The sequence below is a fragment of the Ranitomeya variabilis genome, chromosome 5, assembly GCF_051348905.1.
Source record: "Ranitomeya variabilis isolate aRanVar5 chromosome 5, aRanVar5.hap1, whole genome shotgun sequence".
Taxonomy (NCBI): domain Eukaryota; kingdom Metazoa; phylum Chordata; class Amphibia; order Anura; family Dendrobatidae; genus Ranitomeya; species Ranitomeya variabilis.
The window spans coordinates 605,476,061-605,502,924 of NC_135236.1; the positions used below are offsets into that span (position 1 = coordinate 605,476,061).

The 26,864-nt window shown below is 45.3% G+C and overlaps 1 protein-coding gene across 5 annotated transcripts in view; it reads right to left on the reverse strand.

Annotated features, from left to right (window-relative positions):
• The window catches only part of SPDL1 (spindle apparatus coiled-coil protein 1), a 430,051-nt gene that overhangs the window by 50,480 nt on the left and 352,707 nt on the right, over positions 1 to 26,864 (reverse strand). For 4 of the 5 annotated variants that reach the window (XM_077266079.1, XM_077266077.1, XM_077266080.1 and 1 more), the window contains one exon: positions 1,940 to 2,043. In XM_077266079.1, the coding sequence (XP_077122194.1) occupies positions 1,940 to 2,043 (104 nt within the window). The remainder of the gene's footprint in view (positions 1 to 1,939; positions 2,044 to 26,864) is intronic. The other variant, XM_077266078.1, reaches the window with a different exon arrangement.

Genomic DNA, 26,864 nt, shown 5'->3' on the forward strand with positions numbered 1-26,864 from the left:
TTGATGACGTCATCCAACTGCGCTGTGTCAGACAGGATGCGCCGGGCAGGAAGAAGGACGCCATCATATATAACGAGAAAAAAGGGTTTGCTCCACAGGAGCAGCGCAATCTATGATCAGATAATCGATGGGCGACCTCATGGAGGCCCACATAAATAATATATCCTAAAACAGACTGCCAAGATGGGGGTATATATTAAGAACAATTTATTTTATGAAACATGTATAATATACAAAATAGTGACAAAGTGCAAAAAGCAATGTAACTGGATAAAGAGCAGCTAAAAAGATTCTGGCACCAAAACAGATGACAAAAGTTGGTGTCAGGAGAGAAAAAATATATATATACACGTCTCAAAAGACTCAGCCGCACACAGTTATTGAGAGAGGCGGACTACTAATGTTGTATCCGGTTAGTAGTAAATACAATATGGTGACAGGTGGTTAAATACTGGTCAAAAAAGGCCTTAAAATATTCTTAATCTCCCACTAGTCCGCAGTCCGACCTAAAATGGGCTACAGGCTGCCAGTTATACCGCTATAGTTATGCCGCTATACACCCGGATTCACCAGTTACTACTATTGGCACACATGGCTGCAAGAAAGCAAGTGCTGATCTAAGTGGCTAACAGCAGTACAACGGCTCAATTATCCAATGTCAAATGCAGTAGCATAATATGTTTCAAAGGTGAGCCGTTATACCTGTCAGTAGTGCCACAACAAGTAATAGTCATAGTCAAATGACAATGCGTTTACCTTGTGACATGATCCTCTCGGTGTGCAGCCGCGTCTGTGAGACACGCTTTGCCATCATATCCCTGCAGCTATGCTCCGCTGCCAAGCTGCAGGGATCATTCCCTGCCCGTCAATTGCCTTCAGGGTTAGCCGCTCTGCAGGGGCCCACCTCCTGGGCCCCGATGCAGCCGCACCGGCTTTACATGTGGGCAGGGTTGGCCTCAGGCTGCGGCTAACACTGCCCGCTATTAAAGTGAAATGAATGTTCACTCCTCTCCATGCCCACGGGGGCGTGGGGAAGCGTGAATATTCATTTCTCTTAAGCAGCAGGGACAGGCTCCTGTCTTCAGCTGCTGCTCCGCTGGCACTGGGCAGGCCCCCTTGATTCAGGGGTCCCATAGCAGCTGAGTGTGCCACTATTAGTGACACGCCACTGGCAGCTAGGCAGCTGCTGGCCAGTATGCCAGCAGTTGTCAGTGCGTGGGCCCACCAGAGAATCCTCCGGTAGGCCAGTCCGACCCTGGACAGCGTGCTCTGTATTGCATCAGCAAGTCATTGAATAACAGGTTCTTATTTTTTTCTTTTTTTATGCATGTACTGGAGGCTACAAATAATTTTTAGCATGCAATTGGGCTTCATTAAAAATGTCAGTTTGGCTTTTAGGCCAACTTCAAATTCGGCATTTTTGCTGCGTTTTTTTCTGCAGCAAAACTTGAGTGCTTGACAGGAAAGAAGCTGTGGCAAAAACGCATGTTTTGAAGCGTTTTTTGTGTGTTTTCATGCGTTTTTTTTCCATTCAATGCAATGAGAGAAAAAAGCTGAAAAAACGCTGAATTGAAGGCTCCAAGTTGAAAAAAAAAATGCAAAGCACAAAATACTGATGCCAAAAAAAAAAAAAAGTGTGCATGAGATTTCTGAAATCTTTGCTGGTACTATGAAAAGCAGCTGAAAATTAGCATTAAAAAATGCAGCTAAAACGCGCAGTGTGTACTTTTAGGATTTTCATGTCTCCTGCAAATTCAACTTTGACGTGGTAGGGGGTCATAAATCAGCTGAATCGCCTATATGTTACATTAATTTGTATAAAAACTATTTCTAACCATCTGTAAAAACAAACCACCATTTTTCTTTACACACACGGACATCATGCACATACAAGAATTACACATTTTATACACAAAAAAATATAAAGAATATCACGTACTTTGAATTCTCCAGTTTCATTTTAAGTAAATCCACATAATAGACTTCATCACCTTGAACCAAAACATCAATATCCATCTTTGACTGGCCATTTTCATAGGACTGCTGCAAAAGAAAGATTTAGTTAAAACTGATCATTACACTGGTCAACACAATTTTTCTGGCAAAAGGTTTTAAAACATATTTTATGTCAATTTTGGCTGCTGATTACGAATATGAACTCCGTTTTTGGCTATCACATCAGGATTTCGAGATATTTTCAATTTTTGATGAAAATTACCCCTAATGTTTTATGATAAAAACACATGATTTTCGGTACTACATTTTGTATATTTTTAATCAAGGAATAACAAAGATTACAAAGTCTATGTACAGAAAATCAAATATACTTACAGAATTAAACTACAAAATATAAAAACACATATATATGGCACACAGATGAATGGCAAATGGCAGTTATTTGAACTTTCTTTTCTTGGCTGATCTGTGATGTACAGCTTCTGGGTTGTCATCAAGTTCCTGCAATAGTCAGCCATCATATGCGAGTCCCACCGGCCTTGATACCGTTCTTCCATTGCTTTAATGTCCTGATGAAAACGCTCCCCTTGTTCCTCGCTCACATCCCCAAGGTCCTCTGGAAAAAAGTCCAAATGGCTGTGTAAATATTGAATCTTAATACTCATTCTACATCCAAGATTTCGCAGACTCATTAGTAGCTCTTCCACAATCTCTTCATAGTTGTCTGCTTTCTTATTCCCTAGAAAATTCTGCACATTACAAAATGCATTCCAAGCTCTGTCTTCGGTCTCATTCATTGATGTGATAAAATTTGGGTCTCTCATAAGTGTTCTTATTTGAGGTCCATCAAATATCCCAGCCTTTTTCTTCTCTTCACTAAGACCAGGAAAAGTTGACCATATATAGTTAAAGCATTCTCCACTGTGATTGAGAGCTTTGACGAGCTTCATCAATCCAAGTTTTATGTGTAAGGGAGGAAAGAATGTTCTTCCTATCCACTAGAGGATCAAGGATGACATTCTCATCGCCAGATGCCACACTCTGTCGCTGAGGCCATTCAGTTTTCACCCAATGCTCTGCTGTAGCTCTACTGTCCCAGTAGCACAGAAAACAAGGGTGTTTTGTGTACCCTCCTTTCAGACCCAAAAGAAAGTTAACCATTTTCAAATCAACACAAATTAACCACCCATGAACATTATATTGTAACCTCTCTAGAACAATCTTGATGTTTATATATTCTTCTTTAAGTTTTACAGAATTACCTATTGGTACAGAGCCATACTTATTTCCATTGTGTAACAGAACACATTTTAAACTTCTTTTGGAACTATCAATAAAAAGCCTCCAATCCCTTGAATCATATGCTGCAAGTCCCATAAAGAGAAGTAGCCCTTCAACATCGGTACAATAGACAAGCTGGCCATCTGAATGGAAGTACTTACGCAGTTCTGCTTCCCTGTTATGATAAAATGAGACACTTGTACCGGGTTTCAACATTCGATTCTCTTGTAGTCTTGAAGCCAATACTTCAGCAGACTCTTTTGGTAGCTAAAGATCTCTAACCAGATCATTCAAAGCAGACTGAGTAAACAGAATTGGTTTGTCACAATCTTCATCACATGGCAGAAAAATATCTGGACTGTTTTCTTCATCAGTATAACAATGTGAAGAGAGTTCTGTGTCAATGTTTTCTGGAAGCGCAGTAAATTTTGGAACAGGTATGTCTTCACTATTGGCAACTGGTCGAACAGCTGAAGGGATACTCGGGTATTGCAAATATTGCTTGTTTTTCTTATTGAAACCTTTTACATCGACAAGGCAGAAATAGCAGTCTTCTAAATGATTGCTTGGTTCTCTCCAAACCATAGGAACTCCAAACTAAAGTTTAGAATTATTTCCTTGAGACCATGATCTCAAGCTCTCAATACAGGTTTTGCACACTTTGTGAGGAGCCCAATGCTTGTCTTGGTCTCCAAGTTTTACTTTGAAGTACACAAAATACACCCTCTTAAAGTCATTAATGTTGCACCTCTGAGTCTTCACAGTAAAGTTTCCACAGATGTAACAAAAAATATTTGGATCATTTGAGCACTGTCTTCTGCGAGTTGTAGAGGCCATTGTTATATCAGCAAAACATCCTGCAGAGAAATACAAGATAAAAGTTTTTCTCTACCTGAGTTGTTCATTGAATTTCTGTCCCCCCCCCACACACGCACACACACACACACACACACACACACACACACACACACACACACACACACACACACACACACACACACACACACACACACACAACTTAGGTACTGATTCACAGACAAAAAACAGAAAAACAGCAGGATAAAAACAATAAATATCAAAATTCATTGAAAATTTCAATAAATAAAACAGTACCTGCACACGACTGTTTAAGTTGAAAACTGTTTGCTTACTTATCATAACAAATGGGAATTATGCATGTTCAAAGGAAACAAAGATATTCTCACATTTATTGGGAGACTAAATGAAAACTAAATTTACCTTAGTGAACCGTATAAACTGGCACTTTTCATACACTACTTATAATTATCATGGAATTCATGAAAATGAGCTATATACCTATAGCGCAAAAACGTGATGTGATAGAGAAATTATAAGATCAGATTTGAATTCAGCACCCTCAAATTAGTCTAAAACTGTTCTTAAAGTCCATGCCAGAAATGTTTTCTTTTTTTTTTGTAGACCAGTGTTATTGTTAGATTATTTGTCACCAAGTCAAAAATGGACTGTTTTTGTTCATTTTATTACTGCTGTTCACAAGTAAAACTTTCTAAGTTTAAATAGCTGCCATGAGGCTTCAGAGACACAGGCCTTATTAGTTAGAACAAATTTTCTGTCTTTCTCTAGGTCGTGTAGCTCTGCATTTTCTGGTGGCATTTGTTTCAACTTCTCAGTATAATTACTCTGCAAGCAACATCCCTTCATAAAGAACAAGAAAATTAGAGTAGTGGTGCCTGAACGACACCGCCGGGCATGACTAAAATACGGTGCAATAGACAAGGAGGAAGAAACAAAACACAATTTATTGAAAGGGAGGATTATATGCCGGAAAAGTTGAACACCAGTGTACATTCACAGCTCTGTAGCTCAGAAAGAAGTCTGGTAGCTGCTGATTGGTCCTGATTTAGTAGAGCAGCGTTTGTTGTGTTGTGTTAAGCCCTTGCTTCAGGTTATATCCTCTGTCTTCTTCCGGATCCAGGTAAGACTCATTCCCACTTTTGATATTGAGAGAGAACGGGTACCACAGAAATTTTTTCTCTCTTGGGTTACAGGTGCTTAGGGAGAACTATCCTGGCTGTACGATTCGACTTTTTTCTTCTGATAGAGTCCTGGTAATCGATACTGCGTTAACCGGGCACTATCTTCTCCCTTGAAGCACTTTGTTCACTTGCCAGTATCTCGTTGTTATGACACCGTTATTGTCCTGCCTATTTCTCACAGACACAAGGCTCCTTCCTCCACTTCCTGACCCAACACTTCCAGTTCCTTATTCAAAACCAACACAGCAAGCTGCAGGGTAGAAAGGACTAGTCCAAGTGCACACAAATCAAAGGAGATCATCATAAAGTCACAGTGTAATTCAGTTCTTAGCAGGGGCTGACACCCTACATTAGCAGCAGACGAAAAGGCCCATATGTCTGGAACCGTACAAAATGGAATGAAAAAAAAAAAAAAAAAACAATACTCAAGGGAGTAGCAAATAAAACGAGAGCAAAATATGCCCCCCTTTGACCTGGTGATGGGTCCTCTTTAAAGGATTATTCCCATCTTCATATACAGGCATTATTTGATAGTGCTTGCAAGTAGACCCTATATTGCAATTTTCTATTTATTACAATTTTCAACCATTCTACAGATATTAACACTAGTTTACAGAATGCCGTCTTGGAAACTGGCCACGGCTGCCTGAGAGCATAACATACACAGTGCTTACAGGCTGTTTTCTATGGAGTTTGCTAGCACAGTTTTAAAGCGGGCCAGTAGTGTTCCGCGAGCGTGCTCGTGTGTTATCAGAGTATCTTGTAGGGCTCTGCTAATATGCTCGAGTCCCTACGGCTATATGTTTGGTGGCGGTAGACAGACACAACACATGCAGGGATTGCCTAACAAACAGGCAAACCCTGCATGAGTTGCGTCTGTCTACCACCGCAAAACATGCAGCCGTAGGGAGTCGAGCATATTAGGCTGGTTTCACACTTGCGTTTTGATCTGCAGCGTTTTTAAAAAAAACTCATGTGGTGAAAAAACGCATGTAAACGCGGCAAAACGCCACATTTTTTAGACGCATGCGTTTTTGCATGCAGAAAAAAAACGCGGCATTTGGCGGCGTTTACATGCGTTTTTTCCTGCGTTTGCGTTTTTTAAACGCATGCTGAGAAGTGTCAGCTGCCAATCATCAAAATCAACTAGAAAACCCACTATAAACAGAAATAGCTAGGGTTAGGGTCCCTAGTAACCCTAGGGATCCTAACCCTAACCCTACCCCTAACCCTGACAAGCCACCCCCCACCATCAAGGTGATAAAGGCATCCAAACCCTAACCCTACCCCTAACCCTGACAAGCCACCCCCCACCATCAAGGTGATAAAGGCATCCAAACCCTAACCCTACTCCTGACAAGCCACCCCCCACCATCAAGGTGATAAAGGCATCCAAACCCTAACCCTAACCCTGACAAGCCACCCCCCACCATCAAGGTGATAAAGGCATCCAAACCCTAACCCTACCCCTAACCCTGACAAGCCACCCCCCACCATCAAGGTGATAAAGGCATCCAAACCCTAACCCTACTCCTGACAAGCCACCCCCCACCATCAAGGTGATAAAGGCATCCAAACCCTAACCCTAACCCTGACAAGCCACCCCCCACCATCAAGGTGATAAACGCAACCAAACCCTAACCCTACCCCTAACCCTAGGGATCCTAGGGATCCATAGGAATTGGCTATTATGTTGACCTGGTGACCAGGAAATTCTTCTAATAAAAAGCTTTGTTCAATGTGGACACCCCAAGATATACGGTATTGCTATAGAGTACTAAAAATATAAACTCGTAGAGTATTGACTGTCATATAGGGTTAGGGTTTGGATCCCTTTATCACCTTGATGGTGGGGGGTGGCTTGTCAGGGTTAGGGTTAGGGTTTTCTTGTTTTTTCTTGTGTTTAGGGTTAGGGTTTTCTTGTTTTTTCTTGTGTTTTCTTGTGTTTTTCTATAAAAATGCATGCGTTTTTAACGCAAGCAAACGCATGTGCTTAAAAACGCATGCGTTTACATAGACAGCAATGCATTTTTTTTCCGCGAATAAACGCATGCGTTTTTTTGTGGCAAAAAAACGCCGCTAGAAATTACTACATGTTGCATTTCTGCAAATGAACGCACGCGTCAAAACGCACACTAAAAAACGCATGCGTTTTTTAATGTTAAGTATAGAAAAAAAACGCATGCGTTTTTTAGCACTAAAACGCAGCGGACAAAAACGCAAGTGTGAAACCAGCCTTAGAAGAGCACTACAGGATAATGGGATAACACCCGAGCATGTTCAGATAACACTTTATCCAAGCACGCTTGCTAAACACTACTGGCCAGTTTTAACACATTGCTTACAAAATGGACAGCAATGGTGGTTGGTCTCTTAAGCAATGACCTGTAAATAAGAAAGTGTTAAAGGGGCTGCTCACTTTTTCAGTTGCAACAAAATAACGCAAACCACACAGGTTACAGGGTATGTAAAGACTATGATGGGATTGCTTGGGGTGAGACAAGCCACTGAGTGAAGGCTAAAAAGCCAACAAGTGCTCAGCACCTCTGGGAAGACCTGTAAGGCCATGTTCACACTTTGCGGATTTTACAGCGGATCCGCAGCGTTTCTGCAGCTGCGGGTCCGCAGCAGTTTCTATTGGGTTTACATTAACATGTAAACCCTATGGAAACCGCAATCCACTGTACACATGCTGCGGGAAAAACCGCGCAGAAACGCAGCGGTTTACATTCCGCAGCATGTCACTTCTTTGTGCAGAATCGCTGCGATTCTGCACACATAGGAATGCATTGATCCACTAACTTCCCGCATGGGGCTGTGCCCACGATGCGGGAAGTAAGCGGATCATGTGCAGATGGTACCCGGGGTGGAGGAGAGGAGACTCTCCTCCAGGCCCTGGGAACCATATTTGTGTAAAAAAAAAAAAATAAAAAAAAAATAATGATATACTCACCTCTCAGCGCTGCATGCGGCCGTCCGGTCGCAGGGTTGCTGTGCGAGCAGGACCTGCGGTGATGTCGCGGTCACATGACCGTGACGTCACGAAGGTCCTTCTCGCACAGCATCTTTGGAACCGGACCACCGCGTGCAGTGCCGAGGAGATCGGGACGTCAGAGGGGGAGTATAAACCATTTTTTTAATTATTTTTAACATTACTATTGATGCTGCATATTGCTGCATATGCAGCATTAATAGTATAGGAGTAAACCCGCAGCGGAAACCGCAAAACAAACCGCGATAAATCTGCAGGGATAACCGCAGCGGTTTTGCCCTGCAGATTTATCAAATCCGCTGCGGGAGTCCCCTTGTGGTTTTGCTGCCCCAGTCTACAATGTGAACATTCCAAAAAGAACAAGGGAAACCAATGTAAAAACAATAAAATGGCTCCCTTGTTAACCAAAAAGGAAAAAAATGTAAGTTTATGCAAGTCAAGGAAGTAGCAGGTGTCGCTAAAACTTGAACATTACCAAATTTTCATGAGTCCGGATGAAGAAGAATAGAAGTGGCACTCACCCCAATGTTGCTGTGAATCAAAGTCCTTTATTCATATCATGCAGGAATAGACATAATACGGAGAGGCGGCTGGTTAGAGAAACGGTGCAGGGGAGGGAAAAGGACGACGGCCGTTTTGCGCTTGTGCGCTTCCACGGGTCCAGGTGCATGAATTAAAAATGTCATATCCTATATAGGGAACTCGACGGCTGAATACAAACAGGTGAATGATAAAAACAAATCTAATTATGAACACCAAATAACGCCAACAAGCACTTTAAACATATTGAATTAGACATCACATATTTTAAGGTACGATTTTATAAGAAAATAGTCATGTCTAGTTTGTCATTTAGTCCGATGGCCCCTGTGCGTTAGTCTCCAGAATCCACCTAGCCTCGCATTGTAGTAACAGTTTTTTACGATCACCCCCGTTAAGCGGATTTTTTACTATTTCCAAACCAGCGAAACGTAATACATTTATCGATGAACTTGAATGCGTTATGTGACAAGATAAATTGCAGGCTCTCAACGGAACCCTTGTCCAAATTCCTAGATTGGTTGCTTAAACCACTGCTGCAGAAAATCCCGTCTTTTGTAAAGGACTCGGGCGATTTTCTACTAGCCCTACAAACTTTAGATTGGCAACCTACTTTATCCCTCGCCTCAATAGACATTGTGAATTTGTACACAAGGATTCCTCAAAATAAGGGTATTGAGGCCATTCGTACGATTTTACTCAAAAATCAGGACTTTATAGAGTTCATTATTGAGAGCCTGCAATTCATCTTGTCACATAACGCATTCAAGTTCATCGATAAATGGTTCCTACAATGCACAGGAACCGCAATGGGTACGCCCGTTGCATGCGTTTTTGCCAACTTGTTCCTAGCGGTCTTTGAGGAAAAATATATTACATCTGTTGCTAACCCGTTTTTGCAATATATACGCACGTATTATAGATTTGCCGACGACATTTTTATCGTGTGGGACGGCACGAAGAGTGATTTCAATAATTTTGTTGCCCACCTCAATATCATCAATGAGGACAATATGCAATTTACAGCTTGTTTTGGGGGAAATTCGCTTGAATTTCTGGACGTGAAAATTGAGGTAGCGGAGAGTAAAATAAATACATGTGTGCATAAAAAAAACCACCACAACAAACAGCGTATTACATTTTAATAGTGCTCATCCCTTTCACACAAAGAACAGCATACCCTATAGCCAAATGATTCGGTACAGAAAAATTAATAATAATGAAACAATTTTCAAAGAGCAAATAAGTGAACTCAAAACTAATTTTCTCAATAGAAATTATCCTTCTAAAATTTTGTCAGCGGCCGAAGGTAGAGTAAAGAAACTTACACAATTAGACTTATTAAAAAATCGCAAGAAGTCTACACAGTCCCTTAGGGAGACAACGGATAATAACAAAAAATTTGTATTCACTTTTACACATAGCCCAATGGATAAAGAAATTTATGCGGCTATAAATAAAAACTGGCATGTATTGCAGAATGACAGGGAATTATCATCCCTGATAGTGAATCGCCCTACCTTCGCATATAAACGCACGACAAATTTAGGTGACCTTCTTGTTAAAAATCGACTTGTACCCACAGAGAACAATTGGTTGAGAAAATTACTACCCACAGGTAATCATAAATGTGGGAACTGTAGCTTTTGTCATCTTAGACTCCTGGACAATCCCATCCGCATTGGCTCTGTTTGTCATACAGTCCGTCAATTAGTTACATGTAAAACCCAGTACGTAGTCTACCTTATCCTCTGTCCTTGCCACTTTTTCTACATCGGTAAAACTATACGTCCGATGTTTCATAGATTTAGAGAACATTACAACTCAGTTTTATCCGGTAAAGGATGCCCCCGTTTTATTAAACATATGCGAGATATGCATAATGCGAATCCAAATGTATTACGTTTCGCTGGTTTGGAAATAGTAAAAAATCCGCTTAACGGGGGTGATCGTAAAAAACTGTTACTACAATGCGAGGCTAGGTGGATTATGGAGACTAACACACAGGGGCCTATCGGACTAAATGACAAACTAGACATGACTATTTTCTTATAAAATTGTACCTTAAAATATGTGATGTCTAATTCAATATGTTTAAAGTGCTTGTTGGCGTTCATAATTAGATTTGTTTTTATCATTCACCTGTTTGTATTCAGCCGTCGAGTTCCCTATATAGGATATGACGTTTTTAATTCATGCACCTGGACCCGTGGAAGCGCACAAGCGCGAAACGGCCGTCGTCCTTTTCCCTCCCCTGCACCGTTTCTCTTACCAGCCGCCTCTCCGTATTATGTCTATTCCTGCATAATATGAATAAAGGACTTTGATTCACAGCAACATTGGGGTGAGTGCCACTTCTATTCTTCTTCATCCGGACTCATAAATCTTTTTGACGTTGAGCACCACTCACTAGTCGCTGCTACACACGTGCCAGAGGTGTCTTAAATAGGATCCTACTTTCATTATTGAATCTTTTGTATTTGCTCCCTAGTGCCATTCTCACCTTATATATCTTTGTATTACCAAATTTTCATATACTGATTTCATCATAGAACAAGTGGTATGGTTATTTCTCCAAAGTGTCCCAGCAGTTGTTTTTTCAGCACGAAAACACTAGGCCACATGTTCCTCTTACTACTGCAAGCAACTAGTGTGGCCTAAATGCACTACCATGATCTGCAGTTTCTAGGGACTTGTCTCCCATAGTGCACATCTTGGATGTCATTGGTCAGAAATTGTAGTGAGTGTTACCATCAGCGGATCTTGATGATTTGCTGTCCAAGTGCCTTTAGCAAATAAAAACATTCCTCAGACAACCATTAATAATCTTATTTATAGAATGCCAAAGTGTGTAAGCACATATGTCTACTCATACTCTACACTGAAACAAAATCTAGATTTATCCCCTTAACGACCGCTGATACGCCTTTTAACGGCAGCAGTTAAGGGTACTTAAACAAGTCTAATTAACGGCGCTGGGGAAAAAGTGAATAGCGCCCCCCAGAGTCGGATTTTCTCTGGGGTCTCGGTTACCGGGGGTAGCCGAGACCCCAGAGAACATGATTCGGGGGAGTTTTACCGACCCCCGGGTTGCGATTGCCGGTAATTAATCGTTTACCGGCGTTCGCAAAAAAAAAACAAAAAAAACGTGATTTCTCATTTAATTTCTCTGCCCTCCGATGTGATCGCACATCAGAGGACAGAGAAATGGGGTCCCCGATCACCCCCCGATACTCACCTGTCTCCCCCGATGCTCCTCGTGGCTCCCGATGGGCGCCACCATCTTGAACCGGCCAAAAAAATGGGCGCATGCGCAGTGCGCCCGCCGGCTGGCACCCGGAAGATCTTTGGGGTCTCGGCTGCCGGGGGTAGCCGAGACCCCAAAGAACATGATCGGGGTCGGTTTTTACCGACCCCTGTTTTGCGATCACCGGTAATTAACAGTTACCGGCGACCGCAAAAAAAAAAAAAAAAACAAGTATAATTCCCTGTCCTCTGATGTGCTCGCACATCAGGGGACAGAGAAATAGGAGGATTCAGGGACCCTGTTATACTTACCGGTGTCCTTGGGTCCTCCTGTGCCCCCTCCTGGCCGCCGGCTTCTTCCTCCGATAAGAAAATGGCGGGCGCATGCGCAGTGCGCCTGCCATGATCTGCCGGCCAGCAGCTAGAGGAGTTGAGGCTAAATTTAGGGTTAGGGTTGGGGCTAAATTTAGGGTTAGGATTGGGGCTAAAGTTAGGGTTAGGGTTGGGGCTAAATTTAGGGCTAGGGTTAGGGTTGGGGCTAAAGTTAGGGCTAGGGTTACGTTTGGGATTAGGGTTAGGTTTGGGATTAGGGTTAAGGTTAGGGTTGGGATTAGGGTTAGGTTTGGGATTAGGGTTAGCTTTGAGGTTAGGGTTGAGATTAGGATTAGGGGTGTGTTGGATTTAGGGTTCTGATTAGGGTTATGGTTAGGGTTGGGATTAGGGTTGCTTTGGGGTTAGGGTTGTGAATAGAATTATGGATCGGGTTGGGATTAGGGTTAGGGGTGTGTTGGGGTTAGGGTTGGAGTTAGAATTGGGGGGTTTCCACTGTTTAGGTACATCAGGGGGTCTCTAAACGCCACAGCCAATTTTGCGCTCAAAAAGTCAAATGGTGCTCCCTCCCTTCTGAGCTCTGCTGTGCGCCCAAACAGTGGTTTACCCCCACATATGGGGCATCAGCGTACTCGGGATAAATTGGACAACAACTTTTGGGGTCCAATTTCTCCTGTTACCTTTGTGAAAATAAAAACTTGGGGGCTAAAAAATCTTTTTTGTGGAAAAAAAAAATTATTTTCACGACTCAGCATTATAAACTTCTGTGAAGCACTTGGGCATTCAAAGTTCTCACCACACATCTAGATAAGTTCCTTGGGGGGTCTAGTTTCCAAAATGGGTCACTTGTGGGGGGTTTCTACTGTTTAGGTACATCAGGGGCTCTGCAAACGCAACATAACGCCCACAGACCATTCTATCAAAGTCTGCATTCCAAAACGGCGCTCCTTCCCTTCTGAGCTCTGCCATGCACCCAAACAGTGGTTTACCCCCACATATGGGGTATCAGCCTACTCAGCATAAATTGCACAATAAATTTTGGGGTCCAATTTCTCCTGTTACCCTTGTGAAAGTAAAAATTTTGGGGTGAAAAGATTTTTTTTTATTTTCATGGCTCTACATTATAAACTTCTGTGAAGCAGTTGGGGGTTCATAGTGCTCACCACACATCTAGATAAGCTCTTTGGGGGTCTAGTTTCCAAAATGGGGTCACTTGTGGGGGGTTTCTACTGTTTAGGTACATCAGTAGCTCTGCAAATGCAACATGACGCCCGCAGACCATCCCATCAAAGTCTGCATTCCAAGTGGCGCTCCTTCTCTTCTGAGCCCCGTTGGGTGCCCAAACAGTGCCACCCCACATACGGGGTATCAGCGTACTCAGGACAAACTGGTCAACAGATTTTGGGGTCCAATGTTTCCTGTTACCCTTGAGAAAATAAAAAATTGCAGGCTAAAAAAATCATTTTTGAGGAAAAAGAAAAGGATTTTATATTTTCACGGCTCTACGTTATAAATTTATGTGAAGCACTTGGGGGTTTAAAGTGCTCACCACACATCTAGATAAGTTCCTTAAGGGGTCTAGTTTCCAAAAGCGACATGGTGCCCGATCTCAATTCCAGCCAATTCTACAATGAAAAAGTAAAACGGCACTCCTTCTCTTCCAAGCCCTGCGGTGCGCCAAAATAGTGATTTACCCCCAAATAAGGGGTATCGACGTACTCAGGAGAAATTGCACAACAACTTTTGTGGTCTAGTTTCTCCTGTTACCCTTGTCAAAATAAAAATTTGGGGGCAAAAAGATCATTTTTGTAGAAAAAATGTGATTTTTTATTTTCACGGCTCTACTTTATAAACTTCTGTGAAGCACTTGGTTGCTCAAAGTACTCACCACACTACTAGTTAAGTTCCTTAAGGGGTCTAGTTTCCAAAATGGTGTCACTTATGGAGCGTTTCCACTGTTTAGGCACATCAGGGGCTCTCTAAACGTGACATGGCATCCGATCTCAATTCCAGCCAATTCTGCATTGAAAAAGTCAAACGGCGCTCCTTCTCTTCCAAGCTCTGCGGTGCGCCCAAACAGTGGTTTACCCCCACATATGGGGTATCGACATTTTCAGGAGAAATTGCACAACAAAATATATGGTTAAATTTCTGTTTTTACACTTGTGAAAATAAAAAATAAAAAATGGTTCTGAAGTAAAATGTTTGCAAAAATAAGTTAAATGTTCATTTTTTCCTTCCACATTGTTTCAGTTCCTGTGAAGCACGTAAAGGGTTAATAAACTTCTTGAATGTGGTTTTGAGCACCTTGAAGGGTGCAGTTTTTAGAATGGTGTCACACTTGGTTATTTTCTATCATATAGACACCTCAAAATGACTTCAAATGTGATGTGGTCCCTAAAAAAATGGTGTTGTAAAAATGAGAAATTGCTGGTCAACTTTTAACCCTTATAACTCCCTTACAACAATTTTTTTTTTTTTTTCCATGATTGTGCTGATGTAAAGTAGACATGTCGGAAATGTTATTTATTAACTATTTTTTGTGACATATCTCTGATTTAAGGGCATAAAATTACAAAGTTTGAAAATTGCAAAATTTATAACATTTTCACCATATTTCCGTTTTTTTCATAAATAATCGCAAGTAATATCAAAGAAATGTTACCACTAATATGAAGTAAAATATGTCACGAAAAAACAATCTCAGAATCAGCAGGATCTGTTAAAGCGTTCCAGAGTTATAACCTCAAAGTGACAGTGGTAAGAATTGTAAAAATTGGCTCGGTCATTAAAGGGACTCTGTCACCCCCTCCAGCCGTTATAAACTAAAAGAGCAACCTTGTGAAGCAGTAATGCTGCATTCTGACAAGGTGGCTCTTTTAGTTATTGGTGCAGTCAAAGCATGAATAAAGCGTTTTATAATTTCGCAAAAATACCTGTCTTTAGCCCTGGAGGCAGGTCTTAACCCCCCTGCTGCACACGCCACACTGCCGTCACTCAAGGATTCTTCGTCGCCGGGCGCCGCCCCCTCCGCACTGGTTTCAAATCAAATCTGGCGCTGTTTTGTTCTGCCTGGGGCAGGCGCAGTGAACGCTGCCCGTCTGACCTCAGATGCAGTCTCGCAGACTGCGCCTGTGTGGCCACCCAGCTTGTGAATCCCAGCCCCGCAGTGTGTTATGCATTATGCACAGTGCGAGGCTGGGATTCACAACCTGGTTGTCTGCACAGGCGCAGTCTGCGAGACTGCATCTGAGGTCAAACGGGCAGCGTTCACTGCGCCTGCCCCAGGCAGAACAAAACAGCGCAAGCGCCGGTTTTGATTTGAAAACAGCGCGGAAGGGGGCGGCGCCCGGCGCCTTAGAAGCCTCGCGTGACGGCAGTGTGGCGTGTGCAGCAGGGGGGTTTAGGCTACTTTCACACTAGCGTTTTTCTGCGGACGTCTAAAACCGTTGTTTTGGCGAAAAAACCCATCCTGCAAAATCTCCCGCAGGATGCGTTTTTTTTCCCATAGACTTGTATTGGCGATGGATCGCGACGCATTGTCATGCGTTGTGTACGTCGTGCAACGGTTGCGTCGCAATTTGGCGACACGTCGTCTGGAAAAAACGTTGATTGTAACTTTTTTGTCTGTTGCGGGAAAACGTGTGGCGACGCATCCTGCGGCATACGTCGTTGGCTAGAATGGAAGCCTAAAGACGCAGGATCCGTCGGGACACGCCGTATGACGGAATGCAGCGCTGCAATACTTTTTTTACACTGAGCATGCTCAGAAGCAGGATTTTGTAGCCAATTCACCAGACACCCCCAAATCTATATAAACCTGGCCTGGGCCTTCACCTCCACATTTGCCAGCAAGACTCCAGCCAGCAAGCATCCATCCATCCATCCAGCAAGCATCCATCCAGCAAGCATCCATCCAGCAAGCATCCATCCAGCCAGCAAGCATCCAGCCAGCAAGCATCCAGCTCAGAGGCCTGCTAGCCAGTGTGAATATTGCCATTTTTGCGTGCATCTATGTGCATGTGTGTGCATGTGTTTGTGTGTGTGTGTGCATTAGTGTGCGTGTGTTTGTGTCTGTAGGACGTGCTGAATACAGCTAAACCTGAATACAGCCAGAGGCCTGCGATCGTCATGCTAAAGCCAGAGTCCAGCTCCATCCTGAGGCCTGCCATTGTCCTGCACCTGTCAGCGTCCAGAGGTCTGCTATAAAACCTATGCAGCCAGAGGCCTGCTATGAAACCTATGCAGCCAGAGGCCTGACTGTGGTGCTCGAAGCCAGTGTCAAGCTACAGCCTGAGATCTGCCAGCATCTTGACAGTGGGACTCCTGCCATGTTTGCGTGTGTCTGTGGGTGCATGTGTTTGTGTGCATTTGTTTTGGTCCACCTGTGTGGTTTTGTCCATCTGTGTGTTTGCATAGCCTGTGTGCATCTGTGTGTGTTTGCGTACGGCTGTGGTTTTTGTTGTGTGTGTGTTATGCTTGCGCCTGTGTTGTGCATGCACCTGTGTGCTTTCGTGTGTGCCTGCTTCTGGGTAATTGCGGGTGCATGTGCCATTGCAACTGGGTGAGTGCACGTTCCTTTTTTTTTTTTTTTTTAAAGTGTGAAGTATTTACCCAGTAGTGTGGTCAGTGCAGCATGTGTTTTCAGTGTGAGCGTTTGTCTTGTGTGTGTGTTTGTTATTTTCCTTTCAATTTTTTTTTAATTTTTGGTGTTTTACTGTTGAAACCATTTCCAGTTGATGTACTTGTATTTAAAATAAAGAGCATTTTAGCTCCTATTGTGATGGTAAAAAAAAAGGACACTAAAAAAGAATTAATAACATTTTTTCTTAAAAATGTCCGTAGTATCATTTCACAAAGGTAAATTTCAAAGTGGTGTATGTAAAAATGGCCACACATGCAATACTGTGTTGGTTCAGGGTTTATTTTTTACGATAAAAGGCAATCTTAAATTTTTAAAATGGAAATTTAATCTTATTTTTAAGGGATCTTTTCTAAATCACATATCTTATTAATATATTTTGAACTGGTGTGTAGGTTTTTCAATTTTACAAGAGGTTTTTTTTTGGGTGGTGGTTGGGTGAAATGGTTTTACAGCTTGCACATACTATTGCAGTAGGGAATCCAGCTCATACTGGTGTGTATTGGGTAAATTTTTTTGGGTGGTTTGCTCAGATAATTTCAGCAGGGTGGTTATTTAAATTATTACATTAGCGAGTTTGGGGGGTGGTTGTAATGATAAATGTTATACTTGCAGAGCTATGAGGAACCATAGCTGCCTTCTCAGACAGCCGCCTTCCCAGAGGGACCACAGCCACCTTCCCAGAGGGACCACAGCGGCTTTGCTGATGTAAGTATTACTTTCACACAGACCCTACAGCTTCAATTTCAATGTGTACATTACATTACAAGGGTTTTTATACTTGCAGAGCTACCAGGGACCACAGCCGCCTTCCCAGAGGGACCACAGCCGCCTTCCCAGAGGGACCACAGCCGCCTTCCCAGAGGGACCACAGCCGCCTTCCCAGAGGGACCACAGCCGCCTTCCCAGAGGGACCACAGCCGCCAGTGCGGGGAAAAAATGTCTTCTTCTGATGAGAGCCCTTCTCCACAGCGACAGCGTGTTGCGGTAACTTTCAATTTTTAAAGTTTTTGGTGCTATACTTAAAATGTTGCATATTAACTATATGCATTACTTATGTTTTCACAGGAAGCTGAAGCTGGCGAGGGCCTCACAGAAGGAGACAAGATGGGTGGAGAAATGTCAGGAGCGGGCGCACAGAGTGTAAGTTGTGCAGAAACAGACGCTTCACACATAACAGTGCACCCAACACATACAAAACACTTCATCATACATCACAGTACACATACAACATATGCCTACTTCAAAACAAATTTTTTTTTTTTTTTTTTAGTCTGCTGCACCAGAAGTTCCTCCCAGCAGCAGGTCCCAAAGTCGGCGTCGTTATCGTAGCCGCGGTCAGCCAGCAGTGAGGTTTTTTTTTATTTGTTTATTTTTGGGGGAACTTGTTAATTTGTAGTTTAAGTGTACTAATTTTTTTTTTATTATTATTTTTACTCTTTTCACAGGTTTCACAGCAGGCTCCCGAGTCAGATGAGGAACAGGGAGTAGATGTGGACCAGGGAATAGATGTGGACCTTCTCATCGAGGAGGTCCGCGAGCGGGAGCCGCTGTGGAATATGGCTGACCGCAGGCAGTCAGACAAGTACCTTACACGTCGGCTCTGGTTAGAAGTCTGTCACAATATAATCAGCAACTGGGAGGACCTAAATCCAAGGCAGCAGACTCTTGAACGTAAGTAGTTAAATTTCAGTAATTTCTGGTGCTGGTCGGAATGTGTTGTAATTATTCTTTTATTTTTTTTTTGCTTTACAGGTGAAAGGTTTAGCAATCGGTGGCGGTCACTCAGGGATCGCTTCAGGAGGGAGTTTAACCAAGAGACGCAGGCCCCGAGTGGCTCAGCAGGAAGGAGAAGGATCCGTTATAAATATGGCCCAGCCCTGTCCTTCCTCAGGCAAACCATGCTGAGTAGAACGTAAATATTCAAAATCCCATTAAATAAATCACCATGTTTGCCTGTCTAACTTTTTTGGTTTCAGTCAGGTCTTTTTCCTCTCAAGATATTAAATTTTTTTTTCATTATTTCACAGCACCCTCTGCAGCCATCTGGCGCCTGCATCGACCTTGGATCCCTCTGGAGCGATCTCTTAGGAGTCCGCCACCGCGGGCCACGTCGGTAGGCCCCACCCCTCTGACCCCTCGTCTGGCCCTTCAGGTACCTCGGCCCCATCCACTTTCACCGCCACCAGCAGTGGAGCAGCATCGCAGACTGCGTTACTTGAAGCTGCTGGTCAAGACGTAGCGTTCCCTTTACCCCACCCCTCTGATCCTGCCACCTCTAGACCACCATTAGGTTTGTGGCAGCAGCGATAGAGGGTTCAGGAAAGGAGCTATGCTCCTGAGTTCTTACATCTGAATGCATCCTTCCAAAGCTCTTTCAAAATTTTGGGAGAGCAAGTGACTGCTGGTTTCAATATGGTGCAAGCACGCATCAGTGCAAGCAGCATTGAAACCAGCAGTCGCTTGGATAGGCTGCATTCAGATGTAAGTCAATCTCCAGCAAACCTTTTTTTCCAATCCATGCTCAGGAGCATAGAAAAGCATTCTCTTGACCAGCAGATGCAGGTAATGCACGACTGCCATGCTGCTCTACTGCGGGTCATGTCCCAAGGCCAAACTCCCACACCTCCCCACACAGCCACTACAACTTTCCCAGCCCAGGCCCAATTCCCAGCCCAGTCACAATTCCCACCACAGTCCCAATACCAACCCCAGTCCCAATACCAACCCCAGTCCCAATACCAACCCCAGTCCCAATACCAACCCCAGTCCCAATACCAACCCCAGTCCCAATACCAACCCCAGTCCCAATACCAACCCCAGTCCCAATACCAACCCCAGTCCCAATACCAACCCCAGTCCCAACACCAAACCCAGTCCCAATACCAACCCCAGTCCCAATACCAACCCCAGTCCCAATACCAACCCCAGTCCCAATACCAACCCCAGTCCCAATACCAACCCCAGTCCCAAAACCAAACACAGTCCCAATTCCCATCCCGGCCACAAATCACAATGTCTTCCCCAATGTTTTCCTCGTCAAGCTTTCCTTCCCCGTTTAGTATTCCACCTACCCCTGCAACACCCTCCCCTGCTCAGCCTCCTGCTTTTTCACCCCATCCCACTACACCCCAAGCCAGTAGGCTTTCCCCACCTATCGACGTGGTCCAACCTTCTAGCCCCTTCGCTAGTATCTCCACCCCACACTTCTCCGACCTGTGATTTGTTTTGTAAAAAAATGTTTGTTTATGTAATTTAAAAAAAATATATATATATGGAAACCAAGTTAACCACAGCATTATGAAAAAAAGTGTTTATCTTTTAAAAAATGTAGAACCTTAAAAAAAAAAAAAAAAAAAAAGGTTTTACAATAAATGTTATGAGAAAAAAAAAAAAAGGTTTTGAAGAAAAAAATTTGCAAAAATTTTAAATAAAATTATTTTTGGTTCAAACATTTGTTTCAGTGCAATCATTTAGGTAAATACGCTGGTACTAAAAAAAAGGTATTGAAAAAAAATTCCACACCACACGGTGTAAATATATTTGGTTTATTACCAAGAATACCAGAGTTTTTTTAAATAATAAAACTTGGTGTCAATGAAACCACTTTGTACAAAAACATAAATCAGAGACAAGAAATAAAGATCTCACACTATGTTATCTTGCCAGGGCACTCTGCCTACAGGTGATACAAAATACTCTGCAAAGTGGTCCCTCATTCTGGTAACAGAACCTGTGGAGCGAACAGAGCTGCTGTGGTAATCCCACAACGTGGTTTCAGAGTCCTCATCATCGATGGAAACCGGCTCTTTTGAAAGTACATAGTTGTGAAGGACCACACAGGCCTTCACTATCTCATCCACTGTTTGGGTTATAGCTAGTGTTGAGCATTCCGATACCGCAAGTATCGGGTATCGGCCGATACTTGCGGTATCGGAATTCCGATACCGGGATTCCGATACTTGCCGCGTATCGGATACCGGAATCGGAAGTTCCCAGATTAAAAATGCAGAAATTCAGCCAATGAGAATGATTTCAAGTGTGGGCACATCCTGTTCAGCATGGAGGGCATGAAACTACTGGCATGGCTGTGATTGGCTGCTGAAATGATGTCATGATGCAGTTTAAAAGTCGCTGGCGCCATTTTGCGATCACTCTGCTGTGAATTCAGTTAGTGACAGGACGCTGTTTGCTGACTGAGGGCCAGTTTAGAGATAGCGATTTGCTTCTTTGTGCTTTCCACAGGCTAATTTAGCAACCGCTGTGTTCACCTACGCCTTGTAGCGCTGTTTTCACAGCGATCTGCAAGGTCTGTGTGTGTGTGTGTGTGAGAGTGCAGCCCACTCTCTAGTCTGAGTGCAGCCACATAGGCCATCCATAGCTGGTTGTATTCAGTTCAGGGAGGGTGGTTCATTGCCTCATACTGTTCTTTTTTTTTTTTTTTTTTCCAAGTAGTGTAGTCTGCTGCTAATTTATTCCAAAAAATCCTATTAGTGTCTTTCCACCCGTCTACAGCTAATTTGTAAAAAAACACTACATAGGATAACATAGAGGAGGGTTTTTGGGCCTTGCAGCGCCGTTTACGGCTGTCTGCACGGTCTCCGTGTGACTGCAGCTCGCCCTGTAGTCTGTGAGCAGCCATAGCCTGGTTGTCTCCAGCTCAGGGTTGTTCACTGCGTCATACCGCCAAATCAATTTTCATTTTGTTTTAAGTAGCGCAGGCTGCTGCACATTTTTTCAAAAAATTCCTATTAGTGTCTTTCCACCCGTCTCCAGCTTAGTTTTTCTTATACCTGTTAGGAGGAGTTGTTCAGTAATAAGCACACAAAGCCGTTAGTACTTTTCTGCTTATCTTTATCAGTCAACCAAGATGAAGAAGGCAGTGAGTAAGGCACGTGGGCGTGGGCGCGGAGCAGGGAGGGGACGTGGGGATTCTGTGCCTGCTGCGGGCACCGGTGACTCATCAGCACCCACTTTCACCAGGCAACAGTCATTCATGCGCAGCTTTGTGTCAGAGCGCCGTACACCGCTGCTGCGTGAAGAACAAATTGAAGCCGTTGTCGGATGGATGGCAGCTAATGCATCAACTTCAATTAGTGCCACATCCTCTCAGACACAGAGCACTGGAGAGCAGCCATCTGTCTCTTCACCACCTGCCAAATTGCCCAGGCACAGAGAGCCCAGGACAGGAGCCGTCTCTACTTCTGTTCTCTGAATCTCTTGGCTTGGAAACAGGGGGCCAGCCAAGCAGCATGGGAAAAATGGAAGAGGCAGGGTGCAGTGATGCCCAACAGCTTTTTCTCTCTTCCTCTGAAGAGGCGGGTGGGCCAGTGGCTCCGGTCACCACATCGCAGGCCGCATCAGCTGATGATGACACTCAGGTGCCACTTACTGGTGCGTGCTCTGCTGCTGAGACTACCCAGGAGGAGCAGTTGGGGGCAGAGGGTAGTGTAGATGATGAGGTCCTTGACCCATCTTGGCGTGAGGGACAGGAAGGTGGTGGGAGCAGCTCTGAGGAAGAGATTCCCCGTACGGCCCAAAGAGGGAGAGGGAGGGGGAAGACTGCGGATCCTGCAGCCTCCGCTTTGGCACCCGTTAGGAGCATGTCTCTTCCAAAAGCCAAAAAGGGCGCTCCCAAGACTTGCAGTGCCTGGTCCTTTTTTGACATAGTTGCAGATGACATTTGCTATGTCAGATGCAAGGTGTGTCATCAAAAGGTCAAAAGAGGGAAAAATGTCAGCAACCTCAATACCTCCAACATGTGGAAACATGTGCGCACCAGGCACCCAGCGGAGTTAGAAAAACACACTGAAGAGCTAGGCCAACCAACAGCGGCAGCTACCACATCTTCAGCTCGTGTTGCCTCTTCCTCCAGCTCACACGCAGCTGGTTCGGCTTCCTCCCAGGATCGCCGTGGAAGAACCTCTGGCCCTGTTGTCCAGAGACCCGCTGTAATTCCACCCGCAGCACCACTTTCCCAGTCATCCACACACTCCCAGCCCAGTCTACAGCCATCGGTAGTACAGGCATGGGAGAAAAGGCGGCCTTTCTCGTCAAACCACCCACGAGCACAGGCTCTGACTGCAGGCATTGCCAAACTTCTGTCACTGGAAATGCTGTCATTCAGGCTGGTGGAGACTGACAGCTTCCGTGACTTGATGTCATTGGCAGTCCCACAGTACAATGTGCCCAGCCGCTTTTACTTCAGCAGGCAAGCCGTCCCTGCCCTGCACAAGCATGTGGAGGGACACATAAAACACGCGCTACTGAACGCCGTCAGTAGCAAGGTCCACCTCACCACCGATGCGTGGACCAGTCAACATGGACAGGGGCGATACCTTTCCCTCACTGCCCATTGGGTTAATGTCGTTGAGCCGGGTACAGACCGTGCGAGTGGCGCAGGACGTGTCCTGCCCACTCCAAGGATTGCAGGAATCCATTATGTACGCATTGACTCCTCCTCTTACACCAGTTCCTCAGAATCATCGCTGCAGGAGCCGTCACAGTCCACCTCCACATGGACCCGTGATGAACGTGTACCTGTTACGACCGACATGAGCACAGCCGTGGCCAAACGTCAACAGGCCGTCTTGAAATTAATTTTTTTGGGGAATCGTAGCCACACAGCGCAGGAGCTCTGGAATGCCATCAAGCAGGAGAGCGATGTGTGGTTTGTGCCAGCGAATCTCCAGCCAGGCATGGTAGTGTGTGATAATGGCCGAAATCTGGTGGCAGCTCTGGGCCTCGGCAACCTCACTCACATCCCATGTCTGGCACATGTGCTCAATTTGGTCGTGCAGAGCTTTTTGAGGGACTATCCGGATCTTGATGCACTGCTGCACAAGGTCCGCCTAGAGTGTGCTCACTTGCGGCGTTCCAGCACGGCAAAAGCGCACATTGCGGCTCTGCAGCGCCGACACCGCCTGCCGGAACATCGCATCATATGTGACCTACCTACCAGGTGGAATTCCACGTTACATATGTTGGAGCAGTTGTGTGAGCAGCAGCAAGCTGTAATGGAGTACCAGCTGCTTCAGGTGCAAAGAAGTCGCAGTCAGCGCCGTACAGACTTCACAACCACAGAGTGGGCCACTATGAATGACGTCTGCCAGGTTTTGCGTCCCTTTGATTATTCCACGCGGATGGCGAGTGCAGATGATGCACTAGTCAGCATGAATGTCCCCCTTATCTGCCTGCTTGAAAAATCACTGCAAGCGCTAAGGGATGATGTTGTGGAAGAGGTGGAGGATGAGGATTCAGCATTTCCATCATCTTCTGGACAGTCAGCGCCACGTGGTTCCTCACAAACGCGTAGGCAGGGGACAGTTTGTGAGGAGGATGAGGAGGAGTCAATGGAGGAGGAAGACATCCGTCCAGAGGAGGGAGTTACACAATTGTCCAGTACTCAGTGTGTACAGCGAGGGTGGGGTGATGACGAGCGGGCAGAGATCACGCCTCCAGCAGGGGACAGCGTTTCTTGGGCAGTTGGCAGTCTGCAGCACATGGTAGATTACATGCTGCAGTGCCTGAGAAACGACCGCCGCATCGCCCACATTCTCAACATGTCTGATTATTGGGTGTTCACCCTCCTCGATCCTCGCTACCGGGACAACGTAGAAAGCCTCATCACACCATTGAACCGGGAGCGAAAAATGCGGGAGTACCAAGACACACTGGTCAATTCCATCATCTTCTCCATTCCAACTGAGAGAAGTGCTGCTAGTGCATTCCAAAGCAGCTCAGTGCGTCCAGGCAGTGGTGGAGGCTCTGCACAAAGAGGGAGCAGAAGCAGTGCCTCTGCCCAAGGCAAGACCAGTATGGCCCAACTGTGGCACAGTTTTCTGTGCCCGCCACAAAAGTCTACACCATCACAGACGGCTCCAGTCAGCAGGAGGCAACGGTTCCGTCAGATGGTGACAGACTACATGTCTTGCCCTCTTGCTGTACTCCCAGACGGCTCTTCCCCTTTCAAGTTTTGGGTCTCAAAGCTGGATACATGGCCAGAGCTAAGCCAGTATGCATTGGAGGTGCTGTCTTGCCCTGCGGCCAGTGTATTATCGGAACGTGTCTTTAGTGCTGCAGGTGGTGTACTAACTGACCGTCGCATGCGACTATCCTCCGATAACGTTGACCGGCTTACTTTCCTGAAAATGAACAAGGCCTGGATCTCGCAGGAATTTGCCACTCCTCTTCCTGATTAAATAATTAGGTGACTGTCTACGTTATCCAGGTCTCCTGTTGTGTTCATCTTTCTACCACCTGAACTTAAATTCCTGGGCTCCAACACCGCCAGTTGAGGCTCAGAAGTGTCGTCTGCACAGTCAAAACATACGACCCAGTGTTATTGGGTTTCAGTAACGTCAGCTGATCCCCAGCTGTGTAGCCGGCAATGTATCCTGCGACCGCCACGCTGACACAACAACTGAAATGTAAGGGAATCTGTCCCCCCCCCCAAAGCGTTTGTTACTGAAAGAGCCACCTTGTGCAGCAGTAATGCTGCACAAGGAAAAGGTAGCTATTTTTGTTTAGCTCCTTGCACACGCAGAACTTAACACTATAAAATGTGTCCACTGATACCGTAAAACCGTCCCGGAGGTGGGACTTTCCTTCGTAATATGACGCAGCACAGCCGTCATTCCTACCCCCTTGGCGCCGTGCCCCGGCTCCTCAGCGTTGTTTGATTCCGTCCCGGAGCCTGCGCTGTTATGTTATCCCGTGGCCAGGCACACTTAGCGCTGCCCGTCTTCTGGCATCATTTGGTGTCAGGATGGCTGCGCCTGTGCGGCCGCGCTGGCCGAGAGCCCGCCTCGCAGTGTCTTCTGATTTAATCCCACTGGGGGCCTGGGATCCATGGACATGCGCAGTGCATATCTGAACCTCCACTTCTCACTCCCTATGGCTTCTTCAGACTGTTCGGTGTCAGCTGGTCCCTAATAGCATGCCACGGCCGTGACACCGCACAGTCTTAAGAAGCCGTAGGGAGGGGAGTGAGAGGCGAGGATATGAACTGCGCATGGCCATGGATCCCAGGCCCCCAGTGGGATTAAATCAGAAGACACTGCGAGGCGGGCTCTCGGCCAGCGCGGCCGCACAGGCGCAGCCAGCCTGACACCAAATGATGTCAGAAGATGGGCAGCGCTAAGTGTGCCTGGCCACGGGATAACATAACAGCGCAGGCTCCGGGACGGAATCAAACAACGCTGAGGAGCCGGGGCACGGCGCCGGGGGGGTAGGAATGACGGCTGTGCTGCGTCATATTACGAAGGAAAGTCCCACCTCCGGGACGGTTTCAGGGGACACATTTTATAAGTGTTTAGTTCTGTGTTTGCAAGGAGCATGATGAAAAGAGCCACCTTTTCCTTTTGCATCTTTTGTGCTGCACAAGCTGGCTCTTTCAGCTACAAACGCCTTGGGGGGGGGGGGGGTAAAGGTTCCCTTTCGACTTTCTCAGGCTTCGGCCTACATTGTGTTCCTCTGCTTTTCCACCTGTCCCTGGGCTCCAACACCGCTAGTTGCCGTCCAGAAGTGCTGTCCGCACAGTCCCAACAGTCCCTCCTCTGTTATTGGGGTTCAGTAACGTCAGCTGTTCCCCTGCTGTGTGTGTGGCAATCCCTCCTACCTCCTCCTCCACCTCCTCCTCCTCCTGTCCCTGGGCTCCAACACCGCTAGTTGCCGTCCAGTAGTGCTGTCCGCACAGTCAACAGTCCCTCCTCTGTTATTGGGGTTCAGTAAAGTCAGCTGTTCCCCTGCTGTGTGTGTGGCAATCCCTCCTACCTCCTCCTCCACCTCCTCCTCCTCCTGTCCCTGGGCTCCAACACCGCTAGTTGCCGTCCAGTAGTGCTGTACGCACAGTCAACAG